The 24,558-nt window shown below is 43.6% G+C and overlaps 1 protein-coding gene across 2 annotated transcripts in view; it reads right to left on the reverse strand.

The window, feature by feature from the left end:
- Positions 1-452: 452 nt before the first annotated feature.
- Positions 453-24,558, reverse strand: part of LOC136632365 (potassium-transporting ATPase alpha chain 2-like) — a 479,010-nt gene continuing 454,904 nt past the window's right edge. The window contains exons 1-23 of one of the 2 annotated variants that reach the window (XM_066607174.1): positions 12,502-16,630; positions 10,632-10,766; positions 9,951-10,010; positions 9,656-9,859; positions 9,435-9,548; positions 9,226-9,360; positions 8,998-9,115; positions 8,594-8,862; positions 8,293-8,491; positions 8,083-8,192; positions 7,372-7,506; positions 7,091-7,283; positions 6,769-6,944; positions 6,547-6,683; positions 5,280-5,430; positions 5,015-5,183; positions 3,411-3,565; positions 3,093-3,216; positions 2,835-2,980; positions 2,131-2,264; positions 1,798-1,899; positions 1,167-1,258; positions 453-600 (exon numbers count right to left, since the gene is read on the reverse strand). In XM_066607174.1, coding sequence (XP_066463271.1) covers positions 572-600; positions 1,167-1,258; positions 1,798-1,899; positions 2,131-2,264; positions 2,835-2,980; positions 3,093-3,216; positions 3,411-3,565; positions 5,015-5,183; positions 5,280-5,430; positions 6,547-6,683; positions 6,769-6,944; positions 7,091-7,283; positions 7,372-7,506; positions 8,083-8,192; positions 8,293-8,491; positions 8,594-8,862; positions 8,998-9,115; positions 9,226-9,360; positions 9,435-9,548; positions 9,656-9,859; positions 9,951-10,010; positions 10,632-10,766; positions 12,502-12,513 — 3,099 coding nt within the window. In that variant the 5' untranslated portion in view covers positions 12,514-16,630 and the 3' untranslated portion in view covers positions 453-571. Of the gene's footprint in view, positions 601-1,166; positions 1,259-1,797; positions 1,900-2,130; positions 2,265-2,834; positions 2,981-3,092; positions 3,217-3,410; positions 3,566-5,014; positions 5,184-5,279; positions 5,431-6,546; positions 6,684-6,768; positions 6,945-7,090; positions 7,284-7,371; positions 7,507-8,082; positions 8,193-8,292; positions 8,492-8,593; positions 8,863-8,997; positions 9,116-9,225; positions 9,361-9,434; positions 9,549-9,655; positions 9,860-9,950; positions 10,011-10,631; positions 10,767-12,501; positions 16,631-24,558 lie in introns of those variants that run through there. The other variant, XM_066607175.1, reaches the window with a different exon arrangement.

Here is a 24,558-nt window from a genome sequence, read left to right on the forward strand (position 1 = left end):
AACAGCGTTTTCTAAAGACCTTATTTAGTCATTGTATCCATATTCTTTCACTCTTATCATTGTAAATGACGTAAGCAACACGTCATAATTTATTCATTCGTCAGTGTTAGAATTTGTATGATTTGCTACTTTCTAAGGAGTTGTCCACCATGACTGGACACTATACTTTTCTTTGTCCTACTTTGCACTTTAAATGAAGTTAACTGGGCTGGCTCGGCAAAAAAGAGCAGAATGGTGACTTCACACAGTTGATGTCTCTTTCTCCGATCATCCTCGTTAATTAATTTGGACACATGAGAGAATTCTGATCCTAATAGTCTTATTGCCGATTCTAAATTTAAAGGAGAACTCCTACAGCCACAATAGTAACTGCTCAGTTTATCTACAATACTTTTACTATACTATATGTAGGGTGTTGTCTATTTCTACAACATAAAAAAACAACAAATCACAACTTTTTAAAATAAATTTATTTCTATTTACATTACGTGACTAATTATATACAATTATACAATATGTACATTCAAAAATTTCCAATAATGGGGCATCTTCATTCAAGCGTGAAGGATCTTTAATAATAAAGCTCCTTATCCACCCAACCTGAAAAAAACAAGACATTGAGAATGAATAACCACTCACAAGTTTATGTAAGACATATTCTCTGATCATAGTTGATGTTTTTAAGTCTTTAGCTTTCTACATTTAGACCTTTGCTGCTGGCCAAGTGGTGGTCATTAGGAGGTCAAGACCAAATTTAATCTAATTTTGTGTTATGGGCATACTGTAGTTGAACGAGAAGTCTCATTCAAGATGTATCTTGAATACAGTCTGTTTTTCCTAAATACTATTTGAGAGAATCAGACTAATCCTATATTAGTAATATAATTGGCTTATAATTCCCATAAATGGATAGACAAGACCACCTAATATGTCTTGTAAGTAGGTAAGATGAGCATCTGTTTTAACAACCTTTGACAATGACAGCTCATTATGAAGCATGAGAGCAGCTTGGTAGGTATTTGACCATCCATGTCTGTCATTACTACATGCTGTAATGGAGCCATCGTGACCTAAATGCCCACAACCAATGTTCTGTGTCTAGATACCCATGTGTATACAGTGGTCTACAATGATATGGTACAAAGTTTCATATTGTAAATACTTACTGCCGGGGAAACGTCTTATGAGAAGTTTTCGAATTTCATCATAAACTAAGATGAGAAATGTATATTCGATTCCAACAAACCAGTATTCGATTCTGTGGAAAAGAAGTGTCAAACATTTGATTCTGATTGAACGAAATGATGGTGAGGCAGCTGAAATATGCACATATCATATGGTTAAGTCTCTAATTTTGGGGATAGCATATTACTTCTGACTTTACACAGTGACTTAGGGTAGGTGGCTACTGCAATGTCAACATCACAATCAAGACCTATTCTACTTCTAGTATTGCATCTTATCAGTCATGGAGGGGACTATCGCAACAACTAATGAGCAACCAACTCCTGCTGTACGATCATCTGATTAAAGGATAGCACCAAGAGTTGATGCTTGAAATATAACCTTAGCCACTACCATGGTGACATAATATTAACTGATTGTACTATTGGTGTCTATTGCCCAGTTTTATCATTGAGCTGCATGTCACATTTTCAATGATATTTGATATTGTATGTCCATGGGTAAATTCAACTTCAAGGGTTAAATGGGCTGTTGCATGGATTAGGGTATGGATTCTACTTCTGCTATCATTGTAATATGGTATCTACTACTTCTCCATATGGTAATACTTACCGAATGGGCATAAAGTGCAATCCTTCATTCAGCCCAGGGATGTAACAGAGGCCAACCCCAATGACTACTTGTGAGAGTAAGCCCAAGAAGATGATTTTGTTCCTGTGGAAATAAAAATGAGTATAAAGCAAGGAAATACCAGATAGCTTTTGTCTTTTTAGTACTGCCTTTGTGCCAGGGATAGCACTGTTGTATTGTAAGTTAGCTCCAAAGGTTGTCCCTTTGTGATTCAGCTGTGTTTGCTCCTCCTCTGGGTACACCCCTGCTTAAACATAATATATGAACATAACATGACATCTTACTGATAGAAGTTCCAAAATCGGACTCACTCACCTGAAAAAATTCTTGGTCATCAGGGTGTTTCTTCTCGTTTTTCGGATAAGTGTGTTTATCATCTGGCAGACCACAATACTGATAAAGAAAGCTGAGTAGCAGTACCACTCCTGGTTGAGACGCTGTACATAGGTCTGCAAAATAGAGACAAGATTATACAGGTTACTTTGTTTTAAAGTATTCAGAATTTGCCTATGATGTCACTGCAAAAATATAGACATTGCTGGTTGTGCTGGGACTTGAGCAATGATTAGTGTCAACAATGTCACCACTCAAGCTAGTGAGGCCTAATTTGATGTTACTGTAGGACTTTAGGTGCAGAAAAAAATGACTCTTTGGCAAACCTTATTAAAGGTCCGTAGCCTTTCCATGGAAATGATACTGGTATCAGCACTATAGCTTGGCTTTCCTTAATCCAATGCAAAATGTTCAGTTTACTATTCTAGACGAGGTAAAATAACTTGTTGGCGGAAACCAGCATCCATTACACATGCCACACCAAAGCCCTCTTGGCTATACCCCTGTTGTATGAGATATATTTCAGCTGAAAAGTGCAACAACCATTTCAGGGAATGTAGAGGTGTAGTTCTACAATAGTTAGAGAGCTGCAGGTTAAAGACTACTGAATTATAGCAATTAACTATCTCCTCAACTCGAAAGTCGATCCCTAATAGTTCGCCTATCTTGTTGTTCCACATGCTCACCCATTCCTGCCCATAACTGTCTTTTAGCTCATTGGTGTTTTTGTCCTCCCATAGAACTCGGAGTCCAAGTAGTGTAGCTGGAAGATATCCTTGTTGAGCCATAACTGTGAAATAATTCACAAAACCAGCGTAGGTTTCCATTGCAGCTGTGGGGCAAATAATACATGCACATGTAAGCCTCTTGGTATGGGATCTCTTTTCGTTGTGGTCGTTTGATTTGACAATAAAAACGTAAGTTTCATAATAAATTTTTCTTACCTATGTGAAAGTAGGAATATGACAACAACGGCATGTTCACCAGTCGCTCTTTGAGTGGGTTACGTGGCTTTCTGGTCATGATATCATTTTCTGCTTTCTCGTATGCTAAGGCAATGGAAGGAATCTGAGGGAATCAGAGAAAATTAGTGAAGTTAAGAAATTTGCCCATCATAGAGCAAATTTATATATTGTCGGTTGAGAAGATGCTACGTTATTTGTAGAATATTCCTTCCAAGGATGTCACCTGAACTAAGTCATGGGCATGCAATGTGTATTGATGCATGAAATTCACATATATGTTCCAAACTGTGCACTTACAATATCAGTTCCCAGCTCTATAAAGAGGATGGTGATGGTTCCTAAGGGCAAGGGGCAGCTGATGATAACATAGACCATGAAAGGGATCATCTCCGGAATGTTCTTGGTCACAGTGTATGAAATGGACTTCTTCAGGTTGTCAAATATCAAGCGCCCTGAGAGGAGAATGATATTTATGAGTTATTAGGAAAAATTGACAAAAATGGCAGAAATATATATAGAAATTGGTTTATGTGTGTTTCAGAAGATGAGCCGTATTCACCCTTCTTCTCAAAAACATATATCTGGCTGTAAGGGCTCTCTTATATGGAACGATTATTATCAGTGTATCGCTAGATCATGCAAAACTGAGCAGTAATCGTTCTCTGTAAACACTGCCAGCGACTGAAAAAAAATGATAATTCATTCGCTTATTGCTCAGTTTAGGCAGGCATAAAAATCAAGTGATGATTGACCTGTGTAATCAGGCAGCCGTTCATCAATGAACCACTGCCTGTTTACTCTGAATGGAGGTGGATGGCTGAAAGAGATCTCTAGCGTGGTCTGCCCCTATTCAGTAAGCACAGGAGTGGTAATTGCTGATACGACTGTTGGAGATTTAAAGGGGTTGTCCCGCGGCAGCAAGTGGGTCTATACACTTCTGTATGGCCATATTAATGCACTTTGTAATGTACATTGTGCATTAATTATGAGCCATACAGAAGTTATAAAAAGTTTTTCACTTACCTGCTCCGTTGCTGGCGTCCTCGTCTCCATGGTTGCCGTCTAATTTTCGCCGTCTAATGGCCAAATTAGACGCGCTTGCGCAGTCCGGGTCTTCTTATCTTCTCAATGGGGCTCCGTGTAGCTCCATGTAGCTCCGCCCCGTCACGTGCCGATTCCAGCCAATCAGGAGGCTGGAATCGGCAATGGACCGCACAGAAGCCCTGCGGTCCACGGAGGGAGAAGATGCCGGCGGCCATCTTCACCGGGTAAGTAAGAAGTCACCGGAGCGCGGGGATTCAGGTAAGCGCTGTCCGGTGATCTTTTTTAACCCCTGCATCGGGGTTGTCTCGCGCCGAACGGGGGGGGGGGGGGGGGGGGGGGGGGTTGAAAAAAAAAAAACCCGTTTCGGCGCGGGACAACCCCTTTAAGTGCCCAACAGTCGCCCCATGTAAAGGGATCCTAAGGACCTCAGAGTGAATTCTCTCTTCCATTCATTACAACAGGAACCCTCCCCCACTAGTAAGTCTGCAATAAAAAGTTAGATGCACCAAGTTCCACCATTAACAAAAGCCCCACTCTTTATCTACCTATTAGCCAAAATTAGAAGGAATGAAGAGGAAAATCTCTGCAACATTTCTACAAGGTTCTTTGTTTCAAGGGAACGCAGAAGTACAAACTGACAACACTAAGAACCAGTCTTTCTTGCTTCATTTACCACTCATTTCTATGGTTAGCGTTTCTTAAAATAGGGTACAATACTAGAATGATGCATTTTGTCTTGGAAAAGGAATTGTTTAGTTTTAAACCAATTTACTAATGCATAGGTCGCAAAAATAAAAGATCCTTCTTGGGCTCCTTGGGCAGTTGAAACATTTTTATTCCCAAAGCAGCCATCTTACCTTCTTCCACACCAGTGACAATAGAAGCAAAGTTATCATCCAGAAGAATCATATCAGCTGAATGTTTGGCAGCATCCGATCCAGCGATACCCATCGCCACCCCAATATCCGCTTTTTTCAATGCAGGGGCGTCATTCACACCATCTCCTGTCACAGCCACAATGGCACCCTGATGGTTGGAGATATTATGTGTTCTTAGTATATTCATCTTAAAGTCAACTTTGCGTTACATTTCTCTATGCTTTAAGACTATAATGGAATTTACCAGTCTCTGACAACCTTCAACAATGAGAAGCTTTTGTTGGGGTGAGGTCCGGGCAAACACAATTTCTGTGTGATATCTTAAGATGTCATCCAGTTCATCTGAGTCCATGTCAATGATTTCACTTCCATTCACTACAATGGCGCAGGCATCTCTGTAATTGAAGTGAACCGGTTAATATGCTAAGAAAACTTTAGCTGTGGATTAAAGAGATTCTGACAGTATTTAACATGGCTGCAGCATGGACACACTCTGTGCACTATAAGGGTGCACTGTACATTATACAGAGTGGGGGGACAAGAGGGGGACATACATGGACCTAAAGGCTGCTGCAGTGTTCACATGCACAAAAACGAGCATTGTAGGGGGTAAAGTGTAAGGTTTTCCTTTAAATATAAGCAATTGGAAAGCTTTCTTCCTTTTAACAAATAACGGGGCTAAGTAAAAAACATACAGCACAAAGATTAGAAAATAGATTTTGTTACAGATTCTGATTGTACTGATAGTTCTGGAAAATTGTATAAATGTGACTTTAAATGTGCTATTAATATTTCATGAAATGTCTCATCTTGAAAGTGGTGGCTAGATTAGAATTTAGTTTAGAAAAGCATAGTGTCACAACCTTCCACCGCATTGGGTAAGTGGAGAGAGCAAAAGTTATAAAAGTTGTTGTAGTGTTCCAGAAGTTCCAGTATGGAAGAGTACGGAGTACAAAGGAGGAGAGTAGGAAGTTGTGTAGCTCAGTGTCATCCAAGACAGCTGGTTCAGGGGACAGATCCTCACAGTCCCTAATAGCCATTTCTGAATTTGACTTCTGCAGGATAAAGGGTGCATAGTGCAGGTTGAAGATTTTCCAGGCCATTGTGAGAAACCCACATCCACAGTATGAGAGCAAATAAGAAGACAGCAGCACTTAGTGATCTTCAGGACAGAACTTTAAAAGCTTGGATTGTAAAAGACTTTTGCTATCATTATCTGGATGCTGAATAAACATGAGTTAACTGTTACCCTTTCTGCCTCCATGGACTCTTCCATTTGGGGTATCATGCTACACCAAGAAATCACAGGAAGCAGAGACCACCCTCACCATCAACCACCAACTTTTCAATGTAGTATAGCTAAGTGAAAGTGGGACTTATACCTTAACAACCACCATGATTATCCCCTCCCATTCTGGCGCACTACAGTTCCACATCGTAAGCTTTACTAGATATGTGAGCCAAGCCTTAAACTACCGATATTTGACTGAGAAAATAGTAAATCACATCACCTGGGATTAACTCTTTCAACAGGGATTCCTAATCTGCTGGCAATATCTTCAACGGTCTCGCCTTTACTTGAGATAATGCCAACACTTCTTGCAATTGCTTTCGCTGTGATTGGGTGATCTCCAGTCACCATAATAACCTACCATAAATAATAGAGAGGATCAGATATTTTTATTGATTATCATATCCAGTTATTACTGTGATCAAGGTTTGGAGATATTTACCTTAATACCTGAACTACGACACTTCATGACTGCATCAGGAACAGTAGAACGAGGTGGGTCAATCATAGAGATGAGGCCAACAAAGCATAAATTATCTAGTGGAAAATTTCCATTTTCTGCACTAAAAAGGTAACCAGACCCATAGAAAGAAGAAGGAAGCATGAATTGACAAAAACCTGTGGAAAAAACAGAATGTAAAAATAGTTATCATCCTGAAGGACTTGAAGATATATAGTCTAACAAAGAAACAGAATCCAAGGAGCATCCAGTCAACATTGTATAGAAATTTCTAGAGTGTCCATGAAAAGTTGCATATACCCACCAAGTACTCTCTCTCCTAGACTCCCCAGGGCCATATACGCTGTCTGAAAGTTCTCTTTCATTTCCTCATCCAATGGATATTCCTGTCCTTCTATCATGATGGTGCTACATCTATCCAAGATTCGTTCTGGGGCACCTTTCATCACTAGCAAGTAACTATGCTCAGGAGAATCTTCTAGCTTATGAATGGAGACCTAAGTAGTAAGGAGAAAGACATCAACACTGAGTAAACATTCCCATTAATGAAGAATAGCAGAACTTGGGTAGTGGTCCATCAATTACCTGGTACTTGTTGCTGGAATTAAAAGGGATTTCAAATACTTTCTCATTCTTTTGTCTTCTCTCCATGACTTTTCCCAAAACATTCTCTGTGAATTTTAATAAAGCTGCTTCTGAGGCATCTCCATTGACTGTTCTCTGCACCAAAAAGGAAACAGATAAGATACCAACCTTTTATAATGGGATTTGATTTTGATCATCAGGGGTCTGACTTCTCAAACTCTTGGTGAATAGCTGCATATGTGAATGGGCCAAGTCAATCAGAACAGCTATCACTATTACAGAGGGGCTCATTCTTCTGTTTCATAGATTGCAAGTAGGGAATCATCCCTGTGACATCCATATAGCCTAATTGGACATTTGGCAGTGGTTGTCTTCATGAAACAATACTTCTATTCTCTTTAATATAGGTGCAAGATAGATCGATATTAACCCTTTGCAATCCAATTTTGCATTCAGGGTTTCCTAGGGGTTTTCTCTTTCTGCCATTATACAATGGTGCCACCTGCTGGCTAGAGCCAGTACTGGGGTTTTGGACATATTGGAGAGGCCCCTGACAACACAGCGGTCAGTAACATACAGTAAGAATACCCTGTCCGACATCTTCCAACATCAGAGGCTTTATAGCCTTCTATCAGAATGTCTTTAGACGTCAGACAGTGGATTGGAAAGGGTTAAATAGATGATAGATATTAGATAGAGAGATAGACATACCTTGCTTATGGGCAGGTCTTCCTGATCAGCATTAAATTCTGCTCGGTTGCATAGGGTGGCAATTTTACCCAATGCATGCCAAGACTGGGAACTCTGGTCAAACAATTCACCTGGAGAGAATAATAAGCAATGGTTATCTTATAGCATCTAGCCTGTTGTGTGAAGATAATTATTTAAAGGTGCCATGATTAGAGATTGATGAGTTCATACCTGTTTGATCTTCACTAGTATCTGCATTATGGATCAAATTATCAAACCACATATGTGCCACAGTCATACGGTTCTGGGTGAGAGTCCCAGTCTTGTCAGAGCAAATGACTGAAGTGGAGCCAAGAGTCTCAACAGCTTCCAGGTTCTTCACCAAGCAGTTCTTCTTTGCCATACGCTTTGCAGTCAATGATAGACAAACCTAGATGGTACACATGGCATTAGGAAAGCCACATAGTATTCAAAAGCAATGGTTGACAAAGGCAATAATGTATTTATGAGCTTATTAACAGGTACTACTTACGGTTACAGTTGCCAGTAGTCCTTCAGGCACATATGCTACCACAATACCAATGCAGAATATTATGGAATTGAGGGGACTATAGCCCATAGAGACAGAGATAATGAAGAAAAGTATGCCAACGCCCACTGCAAGCCCACTGATCAGGTGCACAAAGTGCTCAATCTCCAAGGCAATGGGTGTCTTCTGGTTTCCAACTTGTGAAGCCAGCGATGCAATCCGTCCAATGACTGTACGATCACCTGTGTTAATTACTATACCGCATGCTGTCCCTGTAGAGAAAACAAACTATTAAGTTGGGTTTTAGTCACACTGCAGCACATACAGATCATCTTAGGTACTACTACTACGTGCATAATTTGAAGAGTATAAATGAGAGCATCTTTGGATATTGATTTATAGCTAACCTTCCAAGCAAGTCGTGGAATAGAACCCCAGGTTCTTCGTCTCTAAGGGGTTTTCATCTGTGCAATCCACACCACGAGTTTGTGGCTCTGATTCTCCAGTGAGCGATGAGTTATCAACCTACACATCAAGAGCAATAGGTCAGTCTCATGTATTCTAAGACTATCTTCCAACTATTACCGTAGTGTCATTTATATTGAATGAAAAAATGTTTTCTCCACTTTTCTTACCTTGCAACCCTGACTCTCCAGAATACGTAAATCAGCCGGGATTTTATCTCCACCTTTAACAAAGACAATGTCCCCCACAACAAGGTGTTCTGCTATCATCTCAATACGTTTCCCATTACGAAGAACCAAGGCTTGCTAAATCAAAGAAATGTATTAGAAACAAAAACTCATCAAGTGTAATGTCAAAACTTTGCAACAAAGCTTCTTACCTGAGGCACCATGTTCTTAAAGCCAGCCATAATGTTGGTACTTTTAGCTTCTTGGTAATAAGCAAAGAGCGCAGTCATCACCACTACTGCGATCAGGATGATAGCTAACCAAAGCTGTAGACATAGAGGAAATGCAATTCAATAACTGACACAATACGCAATCACAGTAGTCATGATACTTGATTAAAGATCCACGTGGTAAAATCCACTGGTTTTCTTACATTGTCTTTGGCAACAGTGGGATCTTGTGCAACTTGAAGGCCATATGCAAGAAAGCACAACGCAGCTGAAATCCAGAAGACTATGGAGAAACCACCTGCCATTAGCATCAAAAATTTCACAATTTCAGGGGTTCCTTTTGGAGGGGAAAGCTTATTAGGTCCATCTCGGGTGAGAAGTTCTTGGGCAGCTGTAGTGCTCAGACCCTTGAAGAAAAAGATAATTTGTCAAAATATTGTGCTCCTTGGGAGTAAGGACAATACATGAGACCATCAAATGGTCAAATTGTAAACTTACCTCTTTGATATTTACTGAATATTTCTTTTCCAGTTCTTCAGAATTAAACTTGTGGTCAGACTGGAAAAAGAAAATATGTAGTCAATACTACACACAATTAGGAAGATTTATTAAAAAAAAGGAGTTTTCTACTCTATACTTTGTAGGACCAAAATCCACCAACTTTATTAGGGGCTCGTGTCTCTTAACAAATTTGCCACATCTTTCACTGAACAATAAGCAAGTCTAGCTTTGCATGGTAATTTGTGCAAGTAATTTTCGCAAAAATCTTAGTTTCGAGCAGGATCTACCCCTCCTGCTAAACCTTGACCACTTGCTCGCTCCTTTTGAAAAGTGGCTGGAAGTGTAAAAAGTCACAAATTATGGTGCAAATATGCTGAGTCATAATTTGTCACTTTTCTACAGCATACAAGTGGTGGAGAGGCATTGATAAATTCTTCCCTATGGCTATAATTTAGTCATTATTTTGACCAGATCCACACTCCTAGATTTATTATATACTAAATGATATTATTGTAGTTATTACATAATTCTTTAGCTTTGTCTTCTCTGCTCAGTAACTAATAAGGTCCTACTGAGTCGGTCAGTTTGGTAGAATCATGTTTAAACCCACAGAACAGGATCATGACCTATGAGGACTCCCTGTACTTCAATATATTCTCTTTTCTTGCCATCACTTACAATCTCCAACTCCTTTTTCAAATTTTCTACTTTCTTCTCTTTGCTCTTTTTTTTGAGCCCAGCAAATAATTTATCCTTGGTTTTCTCTCTTGTCGGTTCTTCATCTATGGGTATGGTGTAAATAACAGGTGACTCCTATAAATGAGAGAAGCAAACACACAATTGAAACAGTCTAGATATTCTACTCACCATTAGGTTGACTGTCTTTACAGTTAAAGTATTATATTGTAACATGGAGTATTTTGCATCAAGACTAGGTGAAGTATTTCTTGTTTAATGCAAAATTCATACTATTAATCTGCCTATTCATTTCATTATCTATCTATCCATCTAATATGTATCTATCTAATATCTATTCATCTGTTATGTATCAGATAGATGGGTAGATAAGTGAGATTAGATATTTAGATGACAGATAACTATTCAACAGATGACGATGGATATTATATGTCTAGCTAATATCTAACAGAATCTAATATATATCTTTCAGATAGATAGACATGTATTAGATAAATAAATATTATCCAATCAATTTATCTAATATCTATCTGACAGATAGATATGAGTACATATAGATAGAGGAGATAGTAGATAGACATTTATTAGATAAATACTAACAGATAAATACATAGATGCTATTTGATAGATAATATACTGTATATTAGAATCTATCTTACTGCTACATATTAAATAGATTATGATTAGCAGATAGATAAATATTATCTAATATCTCATCTATCTGACAAATATCATCTATTTATCTGATAAATTCTATATTAGATAGATTCTGACTGATAGCTTATATGCTGTATATTAGGTGTATATTTGATGCAATCTATCTAATAGATAAGAGATATTAGATAATATTCTAATATACAGTAGATTATCTATCAAATAGAAACTATCTTAGTGCTAAATATTAAATAGATGATTATCAAAAAGATAGATATTAGATGCCATCTATATGTTAGATATTAGATAAATATTATCTAATATGTTATCTATCCGTCATATAGATTCTCTCTAATATATCATCTATTTTACTGCTAGATATTAGATGATGATTATCAGGTAGTTATGAGCAGGGCGGTAACTAAAGGCTCAGATGCCCAGGGGCAAAAGTTCAGCTGGGGCCCCCCCATCCTTCATCTGTACCCAGAGGCGTAACTTGAAGATTCAGGGCCCCAATGCAAAACCTGTAACAGGGCCCCCCAACTATAATGCTTTATTCATACTACTAGGCTCCCTATATGGAGAAGAGAGGCCTTATGGGCCCGCTAAGGCTGGATTAACACGGGATGGAAATCCCACAGAAATCTCGCAAAATGTCTGCAGCGGTACCGCATGGAAATTCCACAAATTCTGCAGGTTTTCAAGCAGCTTATTATGCTGCAGCCAGCTCTTCCCCATAGAGAGGAGAAATGGCCGCAGTGGAAACGGCGATACAATTGACATGCTGCGGCTTTGATTTCCTGCATGTCAATATCAGCGCAGCTTGGCCACAGCGGATCGGCGCAGTGCCTGGACAAGATTTTTGCAAATCTCGTCCACTTTGCTGCTTTAAAAATTGCCGGCGGAATTTCAGTGTAGAAAGTCTGCATGGGAATTCCGCATCAATTCCACACCGTGTGAGCCCAGCCTAAGGCTCCTGGGCTCGGATGCAACCGCATCCCCCATAGTTCTGCCCTGAATATGAGATAAATGTAAATATGTCTATAGTAATTCAGAGTCTCATGAATAAGATATATATATATATATATATAATATTTCTATCTTTTCATATATTTCTAGCTTTATATAGAACAGTAAGTGTCGGCTAAATTCTTAAACTGAATAAGACATTTTGCAGATATACTAGAAGTGCACTTACCTGAGAAGACATCCTTGCAGGGCTGGATATTCAGAACAGGTGAATGTGCTGCAGGAAGGCTGATGCTGGGGTGCTGCAGGAGTGGAGCTGCCTAATCCTAGCAGTTAACTGATGGAGGATGCCATACCTCTGAGGGATCAGCCCATATCTTATATATTGAGTGGCCCTGCCCACTGTCCCCACCTTCAGGTAATGAACTCATTAGATTTTGGATCTAGCTATACCAGGTTTCCTCCAGATAAACCAGTATTTCTTTTTCTTTACACAAACGTATTGAGATGCTGATCTCCAAGATGCACCTGAGGCAGACGAGAGTAACAGGAAATACTACTGCACAATATCCTAAAAAGGCATTTATAGTAATATCTGTATTGGCTGAGGGCTCACATTTTTAGGGCATGCATGTGTTTTAGACCCATTATACGCCCATGATAATCACTGCCGCATAGTGGGACAAAATGAAACCATTGATTTCAAATGATTTCAGTGGATTCGCTTTTACTATTGGGATTCTTCCCTGTTAATTGTATGAGCATGGAAAGATAGGACTTGCTCTATCTTTCCCGCACAAAATATTAACTACATGCGGGAAAACTAGGGCAGGACCTATCTTCTCGCTATTTTTTTTCAAACTCCTGCGCTATAGCGTGGAGTTTGAACGGCCAGGGAAAATCCTCATTCATTCCAACTATGCTCTGTGCCAGTGAGCGTAGGTGCGCATACAGTTGTCTGAAACCACCCTCAAACATATAGGCATGAATATGTAGCCTGATAGAGGGAACTGCAACTTTGTATGTGAAGTTTTGCTGTGGACCCATAAAGCTGGCAAAGGCCTTGGAGAGTGTTCCCTTGCTGCGCTGGACATGCTGCCTGAGCCCTGCGCCTCCCCTGCTACTTGGCCCTCGGAACTGTGTATTCTGCCACTAGCGCTGTCAGATGGGAACTTTAGCATCACTTTTTCCACCAGGACGCTGTGGTAGTGCATCACTCTCATACCCCTTCCTCTTCGGGAATGAGAGTGGAAAGGTTCTCCTTATACCGTGGGTTGAGAAGGGTGTACACCCAGTAATCCGTATTGGCCAGAATGCGTCTAACGCGAGGGTCACGAGAAAGCCAGCCTAACATGAAGTCAGCCATGTGTTCCAGGGTACCAGTACGCAACACATTGCTGTCCTCACTAGGAAGATAACTTTCAGGATCTTCCTCCTCCTCCTCTACAGCCCATACACGCTGAGCAGATGACAGGCCAGCAGCTTGGGTACCCTCTGCAGTGTGCCCAGCTGTCTCTTCCCCCTCCTCCTCCTCCTCCTCCAAAACGCGCTGAGATATAGACATGAGGGTGGTCTGGCTATCAAGCAACATACTGGCATCCCCCGTCTCCTGTTCCAACCGCAAAGCGTCGGCCTTCTTCTCAGCAGGTAAAGCAGTGGGATGGTAGTGCTAATGATTGCAGCATCGCCGCTCTCCATTTGGGTAGACTCCTCAATGTTTCCGAGGACCTGGCAGATATCTGCCATCCATGACCACTCCTCAGTAAAGAATTGGGGAGGCTGACTACCACTACGCCGTCCATATTGCAACTGGTATTCCATTATTGCTCTACGCTGCTCGTACAGCCTGGCCAATATGTGCAGCGTAGAATTCCAGCGTGTAGGCATGTCGCACAGCAGTCGGTGCTCTGGCAGCTGAAACCGATGTTGCAGGGTCCTCAGGGTGGCAACGTCCGTGGTGGACTTGCAGAAATGTGCGCAGACACGGCGCACCTTGCCGAGCAGGTCAAACAAGTGAACCACCAGATTGAAGATGTGGGCCAGGCATGGCACATGTGTGAGGCTGCCGAGCTGCAGAGCCGCCACCAGGTTGCGGCCGTTGTCACACACGACCATGCCCGGTTGGAGGCTCAGCGGCGAAAGCCAGAGGTCGGTCTGCTCTGTCAGACCCTGCAGCAGCTCGGGGACCGTGTGCCTCTAATCACCTAAGCTGATTAGTTTCAGCGCAGCTTGCTGATGCTTGCCCACCGCTGTGCTGCCGCGTGATACGGACTACTGTCAACGTGCTCACATTTCTTAATTGAGAGGTAGATGTGGCGGAGGAGGAGCGGGGGGGGGGGGGGGGGGTTTGGAAGAGGTGGCATAAAACGCCGCAGATACCAGCACCGAGGTAGGACCCGCTATTCTGGGTGTGGGTAGGATGTGAGCGGTCCTAGGCTCTGACTTGGTCCCAACCTCTACCAAATTCACCCAATGTGCCATAAGGGAGATATAGTGGCCCTGTCCGCCAGTACTTGGCCACGTGTCCGTGGTTAAGTGGACCTTCCCAGTAACCGCGTTGGTGAGGGCACGATTTATGTTGCGAAGACGTGCTGGTGTAGGGCTGGGACGGCACACCGGGAAAAAATAGTGGCGACTGGAGACCAAGTAGCGTGGGACCACCGCCGCCATCATGTTTTTGAAAACCTCCGTTTCCACAAGCCTGTATTTGGCAATGTGCACGTTTAAAGCTTGTGCGTGCGGGTGAGTGGCGGCGTATTTGCGCTTTTGCTCCAATGCTTGTGTTAGCGACAGCTGAACGCTGCGCTGAGAAACATTGCTGGATGGAGTGGAGGACGGTGGAGGTGTGGGTGTGGGTGCAGGCCGGGAGTCGCTTTCCAAAGGTTGGGCATCGGTCACGACAAACTACTCAGGTGAGAGAGGAACCATTTTTTCCCACTCATGGCAGGGACCCGAGAACAGTTCCTGGGAGTCTGCCTGCTCATCAGAATATGTCATTTTCATGGAGTGAGGAGGCTGGGAGGAAGGAGGAGCAGCAGCCAGAGGATTCAGAGTTGCAGCTGTGGACGGCGTAGAAGACTGGGTGGTCGATACATTGCTGGATGCATTTTCTGCCATCCACGACAGGACCTGCTCACACTGCTCTGTTTGTAATAAAGGTCTACCATGCGGACCCATAATTGTGATATGAAGCTGGAGACCCCAGAAACTTGCCTCTCTCCTAATCCCGCAGCAGCCGGCTGTGATTCACCACGACCAAAAACTCGGCCTGTGCCCACACCCTCACTTGGACGTCTACATCCTCAACTCTTACCCTTACTCCTCATCATGGCGGATTAAGAATAGAGCAGGGCCGAAATAAATTACCCCACTGTACAGCAGTGACAACTGTGGCTTAATTCACTGCACACAGAGACTTGTAGATAGCGGAGGCTCTGTGTTGTGACTTGAAAAAATTAACCCACTGTCTTGCGCTGATACTTAGGGGTAATTTACTGCTCGCAGAGACTTGTAGATAATAGAGGCTGTATGGAGTTGGAGAAGACTCTAAAGCCAATGGATAGTGCTGGTAACTGCAGCTATCTCAATGCCACCAAGGAAAGGGTATTGTGAGACGCTCTGTACAGCGGCAGAGCTGAAATACTTTGCAGTGGCCCCGGTAATATTAGAGTACAGTTTAGCGGTGAGACCCCTGTATAACGCACTGCAGACAGAGAAAGTTATAAATGAAGTCGTTCGCAGCAGGCTAGGAATTATTTGAGTGCAGTTTCACGGTGAGAGCTGGTTGTATGGCACTGCAGCTGAGAAAACTATTACTGAAAGGCTGGGAACAGGCCTAGAAGCGTAATACAAAAATGGTTATGTACTTTTGCACCACCAGGTGTCTCCTTCATCCAGCCTTTTTTATCTTATCAAGCGTCACACTACCAGAATATAGAGTAGGTATTTGAGCAGTATTTTACTGTGGTGGCAGCATGTTCTGCTCATATTTCATCCCATAATGCATTGCATTACATAGTAAAGGCTCAGTCAGACGGGCGTTTTTTGCTCCGCATGGAATTTGCGTTTGCAATCCGCTTCTATTAGAACGAATGCTTTTCAATAGCAGTCACATGTCCGTTTTTTACCTGCGCACAAAAATGCGCACTGTTAAATATAGGGCAGCAGATTTTAAAAGGCAAATAACTGCAGCAGTCAGGATTTTTTGGATGTGCCACCCCTGGGGTTTCACCTTTCTGCACTAGAAATTCCGCTGCAATTATGCCCCGTGTGAATTCAGCCTTAATGTCTCAGACACTTCTGGGTCAGCCACTCGTGTATACAATTTGTTAACTTGTATCACAGATTAAGGGCGCTTTCACATAGCACTTTTTATGCTCAGTTTTTTGTGAGACAAAACCAGAAGTGGTGAGAAAGTACAATGGAAAGATTTGCATTTCTAGTGTATTTTGGGCCCACTCCTGGTTTTTGCTTACAAAAAACTGAACATAAAAACTGCTGTGTGAAAGTGCCCTCAGGCTGGATTCACACGGGCGGCGGCGCTTTTAAATTCGCCTGCTGATGACGTAAAAATGCGTGAACAGGCATACAAATCTAACGTGTGCGCCTGTTCAGATGGCCCTGGCCCCCTCTCCACCCCTTATTGCAGCAAGCAATGGGAGGCACGGGGCAGAGCAGGGAAGGGGGGGGGGGGGGGAGTTTAGCAGTCACGCTACTAAACTCCCTCCCACCTCCCTTCTCCAGCAGCTGACATAGGCCCCTATAGGAATCTATGCAGCCATCGCCAGCATAAAAGCGCCACTTGTATCACAAATTCAGGGTGCATTCAGACGACCGTATATCGGCTGGGTTTTTGGGGGCCTCTCAAGCATGTCCAATACCACAGTACTGGCTCTAGCCAGCAGGTGGCGCCATTGCATAATGGCCGAAAGAGAGAACCCCCTTGGAAACCCTGAATCCAAAACTGGATTGCAAAGGGTTAATGGATGAGATAGAAGAAACTATACAGCACATTATAGCCCCATCCAGAAACTGATATTATTGCAAAGGCTAGATTCGCAGGGCATATATCGGCCGGGTTTTCACGCCCGACCGATATATATGCTGCCCCTCTGATGCATTGGCTTACAATGCATCAGTACACATTGGTGTATTTCCATGGCGTAAAAGCGCCCGACTGGCTAAGAGAGGGCATTTTGGAAGGGCGCTTTTATGCTGGCGATGGCTGCATAGATTCCTATGGGAGCCTATGACATCTGCCGGAGAAGGGAGGTGGGAGGGAGTTTAGTAGCGTGACTGCTAAATTCCCGCCCCCTTCCCTGCTCTGCCCCGCCCCTCCCATTTCTGGCTGCGACAAGGAGTGGAGAGGGGGCGTGAGCTTAGCACACTAGCTCCCACCCCGTCTCGCCTCCTCTCCTTGCCGAGAGACAGCGAGGGGGCGGGAAGGGGCAGGCAGCTTTGTAGAGCTAAACTGCCTCCCCCCGCCCAATGCCACTGCAGCCTTGGTGTATATGCGGTGGTCCAGGGCCATCTGAACAGGCGCGCATGTTAGATTTGTACGCCCGTTCACGCATTTTTACATCGTCATCGGGCGAACGTAAAAGCGCTGACGCCCGTGTGAATCCAGCCTGAGGGCACTTTCACACAGCGGTTTTTAAGTTCAGTTTTTTGTGAGTAAAAACCAGGAGTGGGCCCAAAATACAGTAGAAATGCAAATCCATTGTACTTTCTCACCACTCCTGGTTTTGTCTCACAAAAAACTGAACATAAAAACTGCCATGTGAAAGCGACCTTAGGGTGCATTCAGACGACCGTATATCGGCTGGGTTTTCACGCCCAGTCGATATACGGCGTCTCTCTCTGCAGGGGGAGGAGGCTGGAAGAGCCGGGAGCAGTGCTCTGAGCTCCCGCCTCCTCTCCACCCCCTAGGCACCCCCTCTCCGCCCCTCTGCACTATTTTCAATGAGAGGTGGGAAGAGGCGGAGCTAATTCACACGACTTAGTCCCGCCCCTGTCCCGCCTCCTCTCATTGCAAATAGTGCAGAGGGGTGGAGAGGAGGCAGAGAGGGGGCGGGAGCTCAGAGAACTGCTCCGGGCTCTTCCAGCCTCCTTCCCCTGCAGAGAGAGACGCCGTATATCGACTGGGCGTGAAAACCCAGCCGATATACGGCCGTCTGAATGCACCCTAAGGGCGCTTTCACATGGCAGTTTTTATGTTCAGTTTTTTGTGAGACAAAACCAGAAGTGGTGAGAAAGTACAATGGAAAGATTTGCATTTCTAGTGTATTTTGGGCCCACTCCTGGTTTTTCTCACAAAAAACTGAACTTAAAACCGCTGTGTGAAAGTGCCCTCAGGCTGGATTCACACGGGCGTCAGCGCTTTTACGTTCGCCCGATGACGATGTAAAAATGCGTGAACGGGCGTACAAATCTAACATGCGCGCCTGTTCAGATGGCCCTGGACCACCGCATATACACCAAGGCTGCAGTGGCATTGAGCGGGGGGAGGCAGTTTAGCTCTACTAAGCTGCCTGCCCCTTCCCGCCCCCTCGCTGTCTCTCGGCAAGGAGAGGATGCGGGACGGGGCGGGAGCTAGTGTGCTAAGCTCACGCCCCCTCTCCACCCCTTGTCGCAGCCAGCAATGGGAGGGGCGGGGCAGAGCAGGGAAGGGGGCGGGAATTTAGCAGTCACGCTACTAAACTCCCTCCCACCTCCCTTCTCCGGCAGATGTCATAGGCTCCCATAGGAATCTATGCAGCCATCGCCAGCACAAAAGCGCCCTTCCAAAATGCCCTCTCTTGGCCAGTCGGACGCTTTTACGCCGTGGAAATACACCAATGTGCACTGATGCATTGTAAGCCAATGCATCAGAGGGGCAGCATATATATCGGTCGGGCGTGAAAACCCGGCCGATATATGCCCTGCGAATCTAGCCTTTGCAATAATATCAGTTTCTGGATGGGGATATAATGTGCTGTATAGTTTCTTCTATCTCATCCATTAACCCTTTGCAATCCAGTTTTGGATTCAGGGTTTCCAAGGGGGTTCTCTTTCGGCCATTATGCAATGGCGCCACCTGCTGGCTAGAGCCAGTACTGTGGTATTGGACATGCTTGAGAGGCCCCCGACAACAGAGCGGCCAGTAATATACAGTAAGAATACCCTGCTGGACGTCTTCTGGCATCGGTAACTGTACAGCCTTCGATCAGAATGTCTTTAGATGTCAAACAGTAGATTGGAAAGGGTTAAAAATAGGAAAGAAGCCTATTACTTGTCTATATCCTATATGCTAACCTAATAATTAATTTGCAAGTTAACGGTCCTAAAAAGGACAACCTCGCCAGGGACCTAGGCCCTAGTTTCAGGGGAAAGGGAGAATGGAAGAAGAATACCTTATGATTATAAACAACTAGAGACAGCCCAAAAATACTGTTATCTCTATTTACAAACAAATGTATCTTACACAGGGATGTAATACAACCATATTTATATACACATAACCCATCAATCCACATAGTTTCCAACTAGATACACTAAAGAAACATCAGGGTAATCCCAAAGACAATGACACTTAATAATGTCCATACTAAATAATCCAGGAAAATAGTGACATCATAAAGGATCATATCGATTCTTATTCTTCTTTCCTATTTTAGCAGATGACATAAAAGTTATGTTATATAATCTATACAGCTCATTTTTCCAGTGAATTCTCTAATTTGTTACCTTGGCAGAGCTGACCATACTAGCTAAGTCTCCTGCTTTGACCCAGATATGAGGACAAATACGATGTATAATTAAAATAAAACACTATTATTATTACGGTGACAATAAAAATTACTTCACTGTTTGTCTGCAGAGTTGATTAAACAGAGCAACCATGTGTTTAAAAACTGACAAAACTTTTTGGGCTCACTCACATGAACCTATGTTGCCCATGTATTATGTGCACAAAAGCATGTGGTGCTAATAGCCCACTGATTTATATAGGGTCACTCACATCTGTGGGTTTTTTTTAACATACTTTGTGGGCTGGATTCCCACGAACGTATATCAGCTCGGTTTTCATGCTGAGCCGATATACGTCATCCTCATCTGGGGGGGGGGGGGGGAGCCAGGAGCAAGAACTGAGCTCCCGCCCCCTCTCTGCCTCCTCTCCACCCCTCTGCACTATTTGCAATGAAAGGATGCGGGGCGGGGCTAAGTTCCGAGAATTAGCGGAGCCGATATACGTTCGTGTGAATCCAGCCTAAAACAAATGCAGCATGTCCTATTTTGGTTCATATTATGTGTGAAATATACGTTATGGGGATTCAACACGTGCAGCAAATATGGATGGATGTACATGCTGATTTGCTGTAAAAAATACACACGTAAGAGCAGCTTCAGATGACCGTATTTGCACTTGTTTTTGCATGCGTATAATATACACACACGATGCATAGAGAATCAAGCCTTTTGATGTCAATGGGTTTGTTCTCATGAACGTTGCAATTTTTGTGGGGGGTGCAAAAAAAGGGCCTTCTCTATCTTTTTGCGTATTGCACAGCAAGGGCTCCCATATAAGTCCGTGGGAGGTGTGCAAATGCAGGGACATGCGCCATATGTGAAAAAGAGAACATTTCTGGACCTCGTTTGGTTAAACAGCCTTTTAAATCAGGGCAGGGGTGTTTTGCGCGTGCATATGAACAGGCCCTGCGTACGCAGAAAGAACAATACTATGCACTGATACGTATGCAAATCTACATTAACCTCGTTCATTGTGCAAATATATTGTGCTGAAATTGTGCATGCAGTCTTCTGAAGCCACCTTAATACAGGGGGCACCTATAGAAGTTTAAGTGAGCCCTTAAACGTTTTAAAGTCACTGAAACCAACAAACGTGTGCCAATATACTTGAAATTGTGCTGAAGTTCAACTACTGCATTTTATTTGGCGCACAACTGTTTTCTACTTTAAAGTGAAACGGAGGACATCATTCGGGATACCCCATCTTACAAGAACACAGACTTATCAGGTTGGCAGTTTATTCTAAAAAGTCACCCGAAACAAGTTACTCTTCAGTAATTAACATGTACATCTGCCCTAAAGAAAAAACATCCCTGTGCTGCCAAATCCTCATGTACTGTAAATAAGTGTCTCATTTCTTATATAAGAGCAATTGTATGGCCTCCAGACTTCAAGCTGTGTAGCAGCCAGAGATGACCAGCGTACTTGGTAAGCACAGATACTCGAGTGAGTATCGTCCTTACCGAGTACCTGTCTGCTCGCCTGCAAAGATTTGGGTGCCAGCGGGGAGCAGCGGGGTGAGAGCGGGCGGGAATGGGAGATCTCTCTCTCCCCCCCCCCCACCCTCCCCACTGCGCCGACACCCGAATCTTTGAGGGCAAGCAGGCAGGTACTCGGTAAGGACGATACTCACTCGAGTATCTGTCCTTACCGAGTACACTCGCTCATCTCTAGTAGCAGCTACTTCCTATCTGTCATACTAAATAAACTGATTTCTGCAGAACTTAGGGCCCATTTAGACACAACGATTCTCACTCAAAAGTCGCTCAAAAGACATCTTTTGAGCAATAATCGTTGTGTGCATTTACATTGCTGGATGATCGTTCAAAATTCGCTCAAAGTTTGAGTGACAGTTTTAAGCGTTTAGTTTACATAAACTGTTAAGTAGCTAACTAGCTACTTAACAGTTTATTAGTGTGTAAATGAAGGCTCACGCTGTATACAGAAGACAAGCGGAGCCGCTTGTCTTCTGCATACAGATGTTGTCCTCTCGGAGCGCACGGCTGAGCGCTCCGAGCGAGGGATGCAGAAGACAAATGGGGCCGCTTGTCTTCTGTATGCAGCTATTTTCTTCTCAGAGCGAAGAAATGAATGAGCGCTCCAAGCGGGGTTATGCAGAAGAGAAGCTGGACCGGTTTTGCATACTTGTGATTTGTTCTCCGAGCGAAATACCAGCTGAAACAATAGTATCAGCTGTATCCAACTGAGAACTCAGCGCGCGGTACTGATAAGGCTGATCACTGACTTTGGGCAAACTAAAAGTCAGTGATCAGCGAAAAGTGCACGAAAAATGCATGACGGACGCGCGTTTAGGCACAACGGTTATCACTCAAAAGACGGCTTTTAAACGAATTTTGAGCGATAGTCATTGTGTCTAAATGGGCCTTTAATCTCTACTGGATACGGCTGTTACCCTCTAAAACCAGCTCTGGACCTGCTTGTTTGTAGATGATTTCACAACCAAGGATGATGGGGAGTGCAGTAAACCTGTTAAGGTATATAGCTGTCATAGAGGTCTGGAACCCCTCTATCAGCCATAGTGGAGGTAAGCTAAAGAAGGCTGTCTCTCGTTCTTGCAGACTCAGGCTTTATTCACGGCTGGCCGATATACGCTACCATCAGATGCATTGGATTCCAAGATAGTGCATTGCGGCCAGGCACTTTTACGCCGGCCAGGAAAGATAATTCCTATGGGAGCCTATGACATCTGCCGGAGAAGGGAGCTGAAAGGGTGTTTAGCAGTGTGACTGCTATACTCCCACCCCCTTCCCTCCTTCTCTCCACCCCTGTTTGCAATGGGAGGGGGCAGGAGTTAGTTAATAAGCAGAAACGGCTCTGCATATATACGCCAGGCCCGGGCCATCTGAATGCGCGGAGAATTGGCAGATTTGTGCACCCGTTCACACGTTTTTCGGACGCGCTGGCCTAATCATGTGAAAGAGCCCTAAGTCCGCCCATTTATTAAATCTGTCATTTGATTCTTGGGTTTTCAAAAAAATGGAACCCACAATGATCTGCTGGGCCTAAGACAACCCCTTTAATGATGACATCATCAAGGTAGCTAGCTTCTACTCCAACTTAAAATTTTACCAAAAATTAATATATAACTACATGAAAAATACAATAAGACATGGAATTGTTAATACACAGATGTAGCATTTTATTATATACCTAAGGTCTCTTACATGAGCACTGCGATTTTTTGCCGGCTGCATCCCAGATGCGGCTAAATCTCGTGTTTTCTAGCCCATTCACATGGCCAGGTGCAGCTTATATATGCCCGGAATTCCTTCAACTGGCTCAATAGAGCCAGCTGACATAGGAGTCTTTGGGAGTTGCCAGCTGATAGAGCCCGAAAGATAGGGCAAGCCTATCCTTTCTGGCAGCGACAAAACATCGGCCAGCGTATCGGCCTATCTTCTCCGGCCGGACATTTTTACGCCGCTAATAACCATCTGAATGCATTGGAATCCAATGCATTTTTTTTTATCGCCACTAAAAACGCTTACGTGACTAAGGCCTCAAAGACGCATTCCCATCTTAGACCTTAAAGGGGTTGTCTCGCGCCGAAACGGGTTTTTTTTTTTCAATAGGCCCCCCGTTCGGCGCGAGACAAACCCAAGGGATGGGTTAAAAAAAAAAAATATATATATTATATATATATATATATATATATATATTAATATTACTTACCCGAATCCCCGCTCTGCGACGACTTCTTTCTTCCTTCTCCCATGGTGCACCGTGGGCTCTGTGCGGTCCATTGCCGATTCCAGCCTCCTGATTGGCTGGAATCGGCACACGTGACGGGGCGGAGCTATGATGACGATGCGGGACCAGCTCTCTGGCACGAGCGGCCCCATTCACCAGGCAGAAGACCGGACTGCACAAGCGCGTCTAAAAACGCCAGAAGAGAGCGAATTTAGACGGATCCATGGTGAAGGGGACGCCAGCAACGGAGCAGGTAAGTGAATAACTTCTGTATGGCTCATAATTAATGCACGATGTACATTACAAAGTGCATTAATATGGCCATACAGAAGTGTATGACCCCACTTGCTGCCGTGAGACAACCCCTTGAAAAGTCAGACAAGTGCAGGTCACCCCTCTAGGATTCACATTGATCTTTAGCCGTTTTCCCCACGGGCCCGGGCCTGCCTGTGCAAGGTGACCATGACTGGTTGGGATTATGGAAACAGCTGAAAGGGCTTTGCTACACTATTTCCATTACTCCCATAGAAGTCAATGGGAGTTACGCCAACAGCATATTACAGTGAGCTCTGCTGTTTCTGTTACGAAAACAGAGCAGTTCGCTGGTCGATGCTGGTTGCGTAACTGTTGTTGACTTCTATGGGAGATGCAGGAACAGTGTAGACCCGCCACACTCCGCTGTTTTCATCTAACGTACCACCTTGGACAGAGCGGTGTTCGATGGCAACATGCCTTTAGGATACAATCTCTTGAAATATACTTGATAGTAGTTTTCTTGGAGTCATTA

This window comes from Eleutherodactylus coqui, chromosome 6 (assembly GCF_035609145.1).
Source record: "Eleutherodactylus coqui strain aEleCoq1 chromosome 6, aEleCoq1.hap1, whole genome shotgun sequence".
Classification (NCBI taxonomy): Eukaryota; Metazoa; Chordata; class Amphibia; order Anura; family Eleutherodactylidae; genus Eleutherodactylus; species Eleutherodactylus coqui.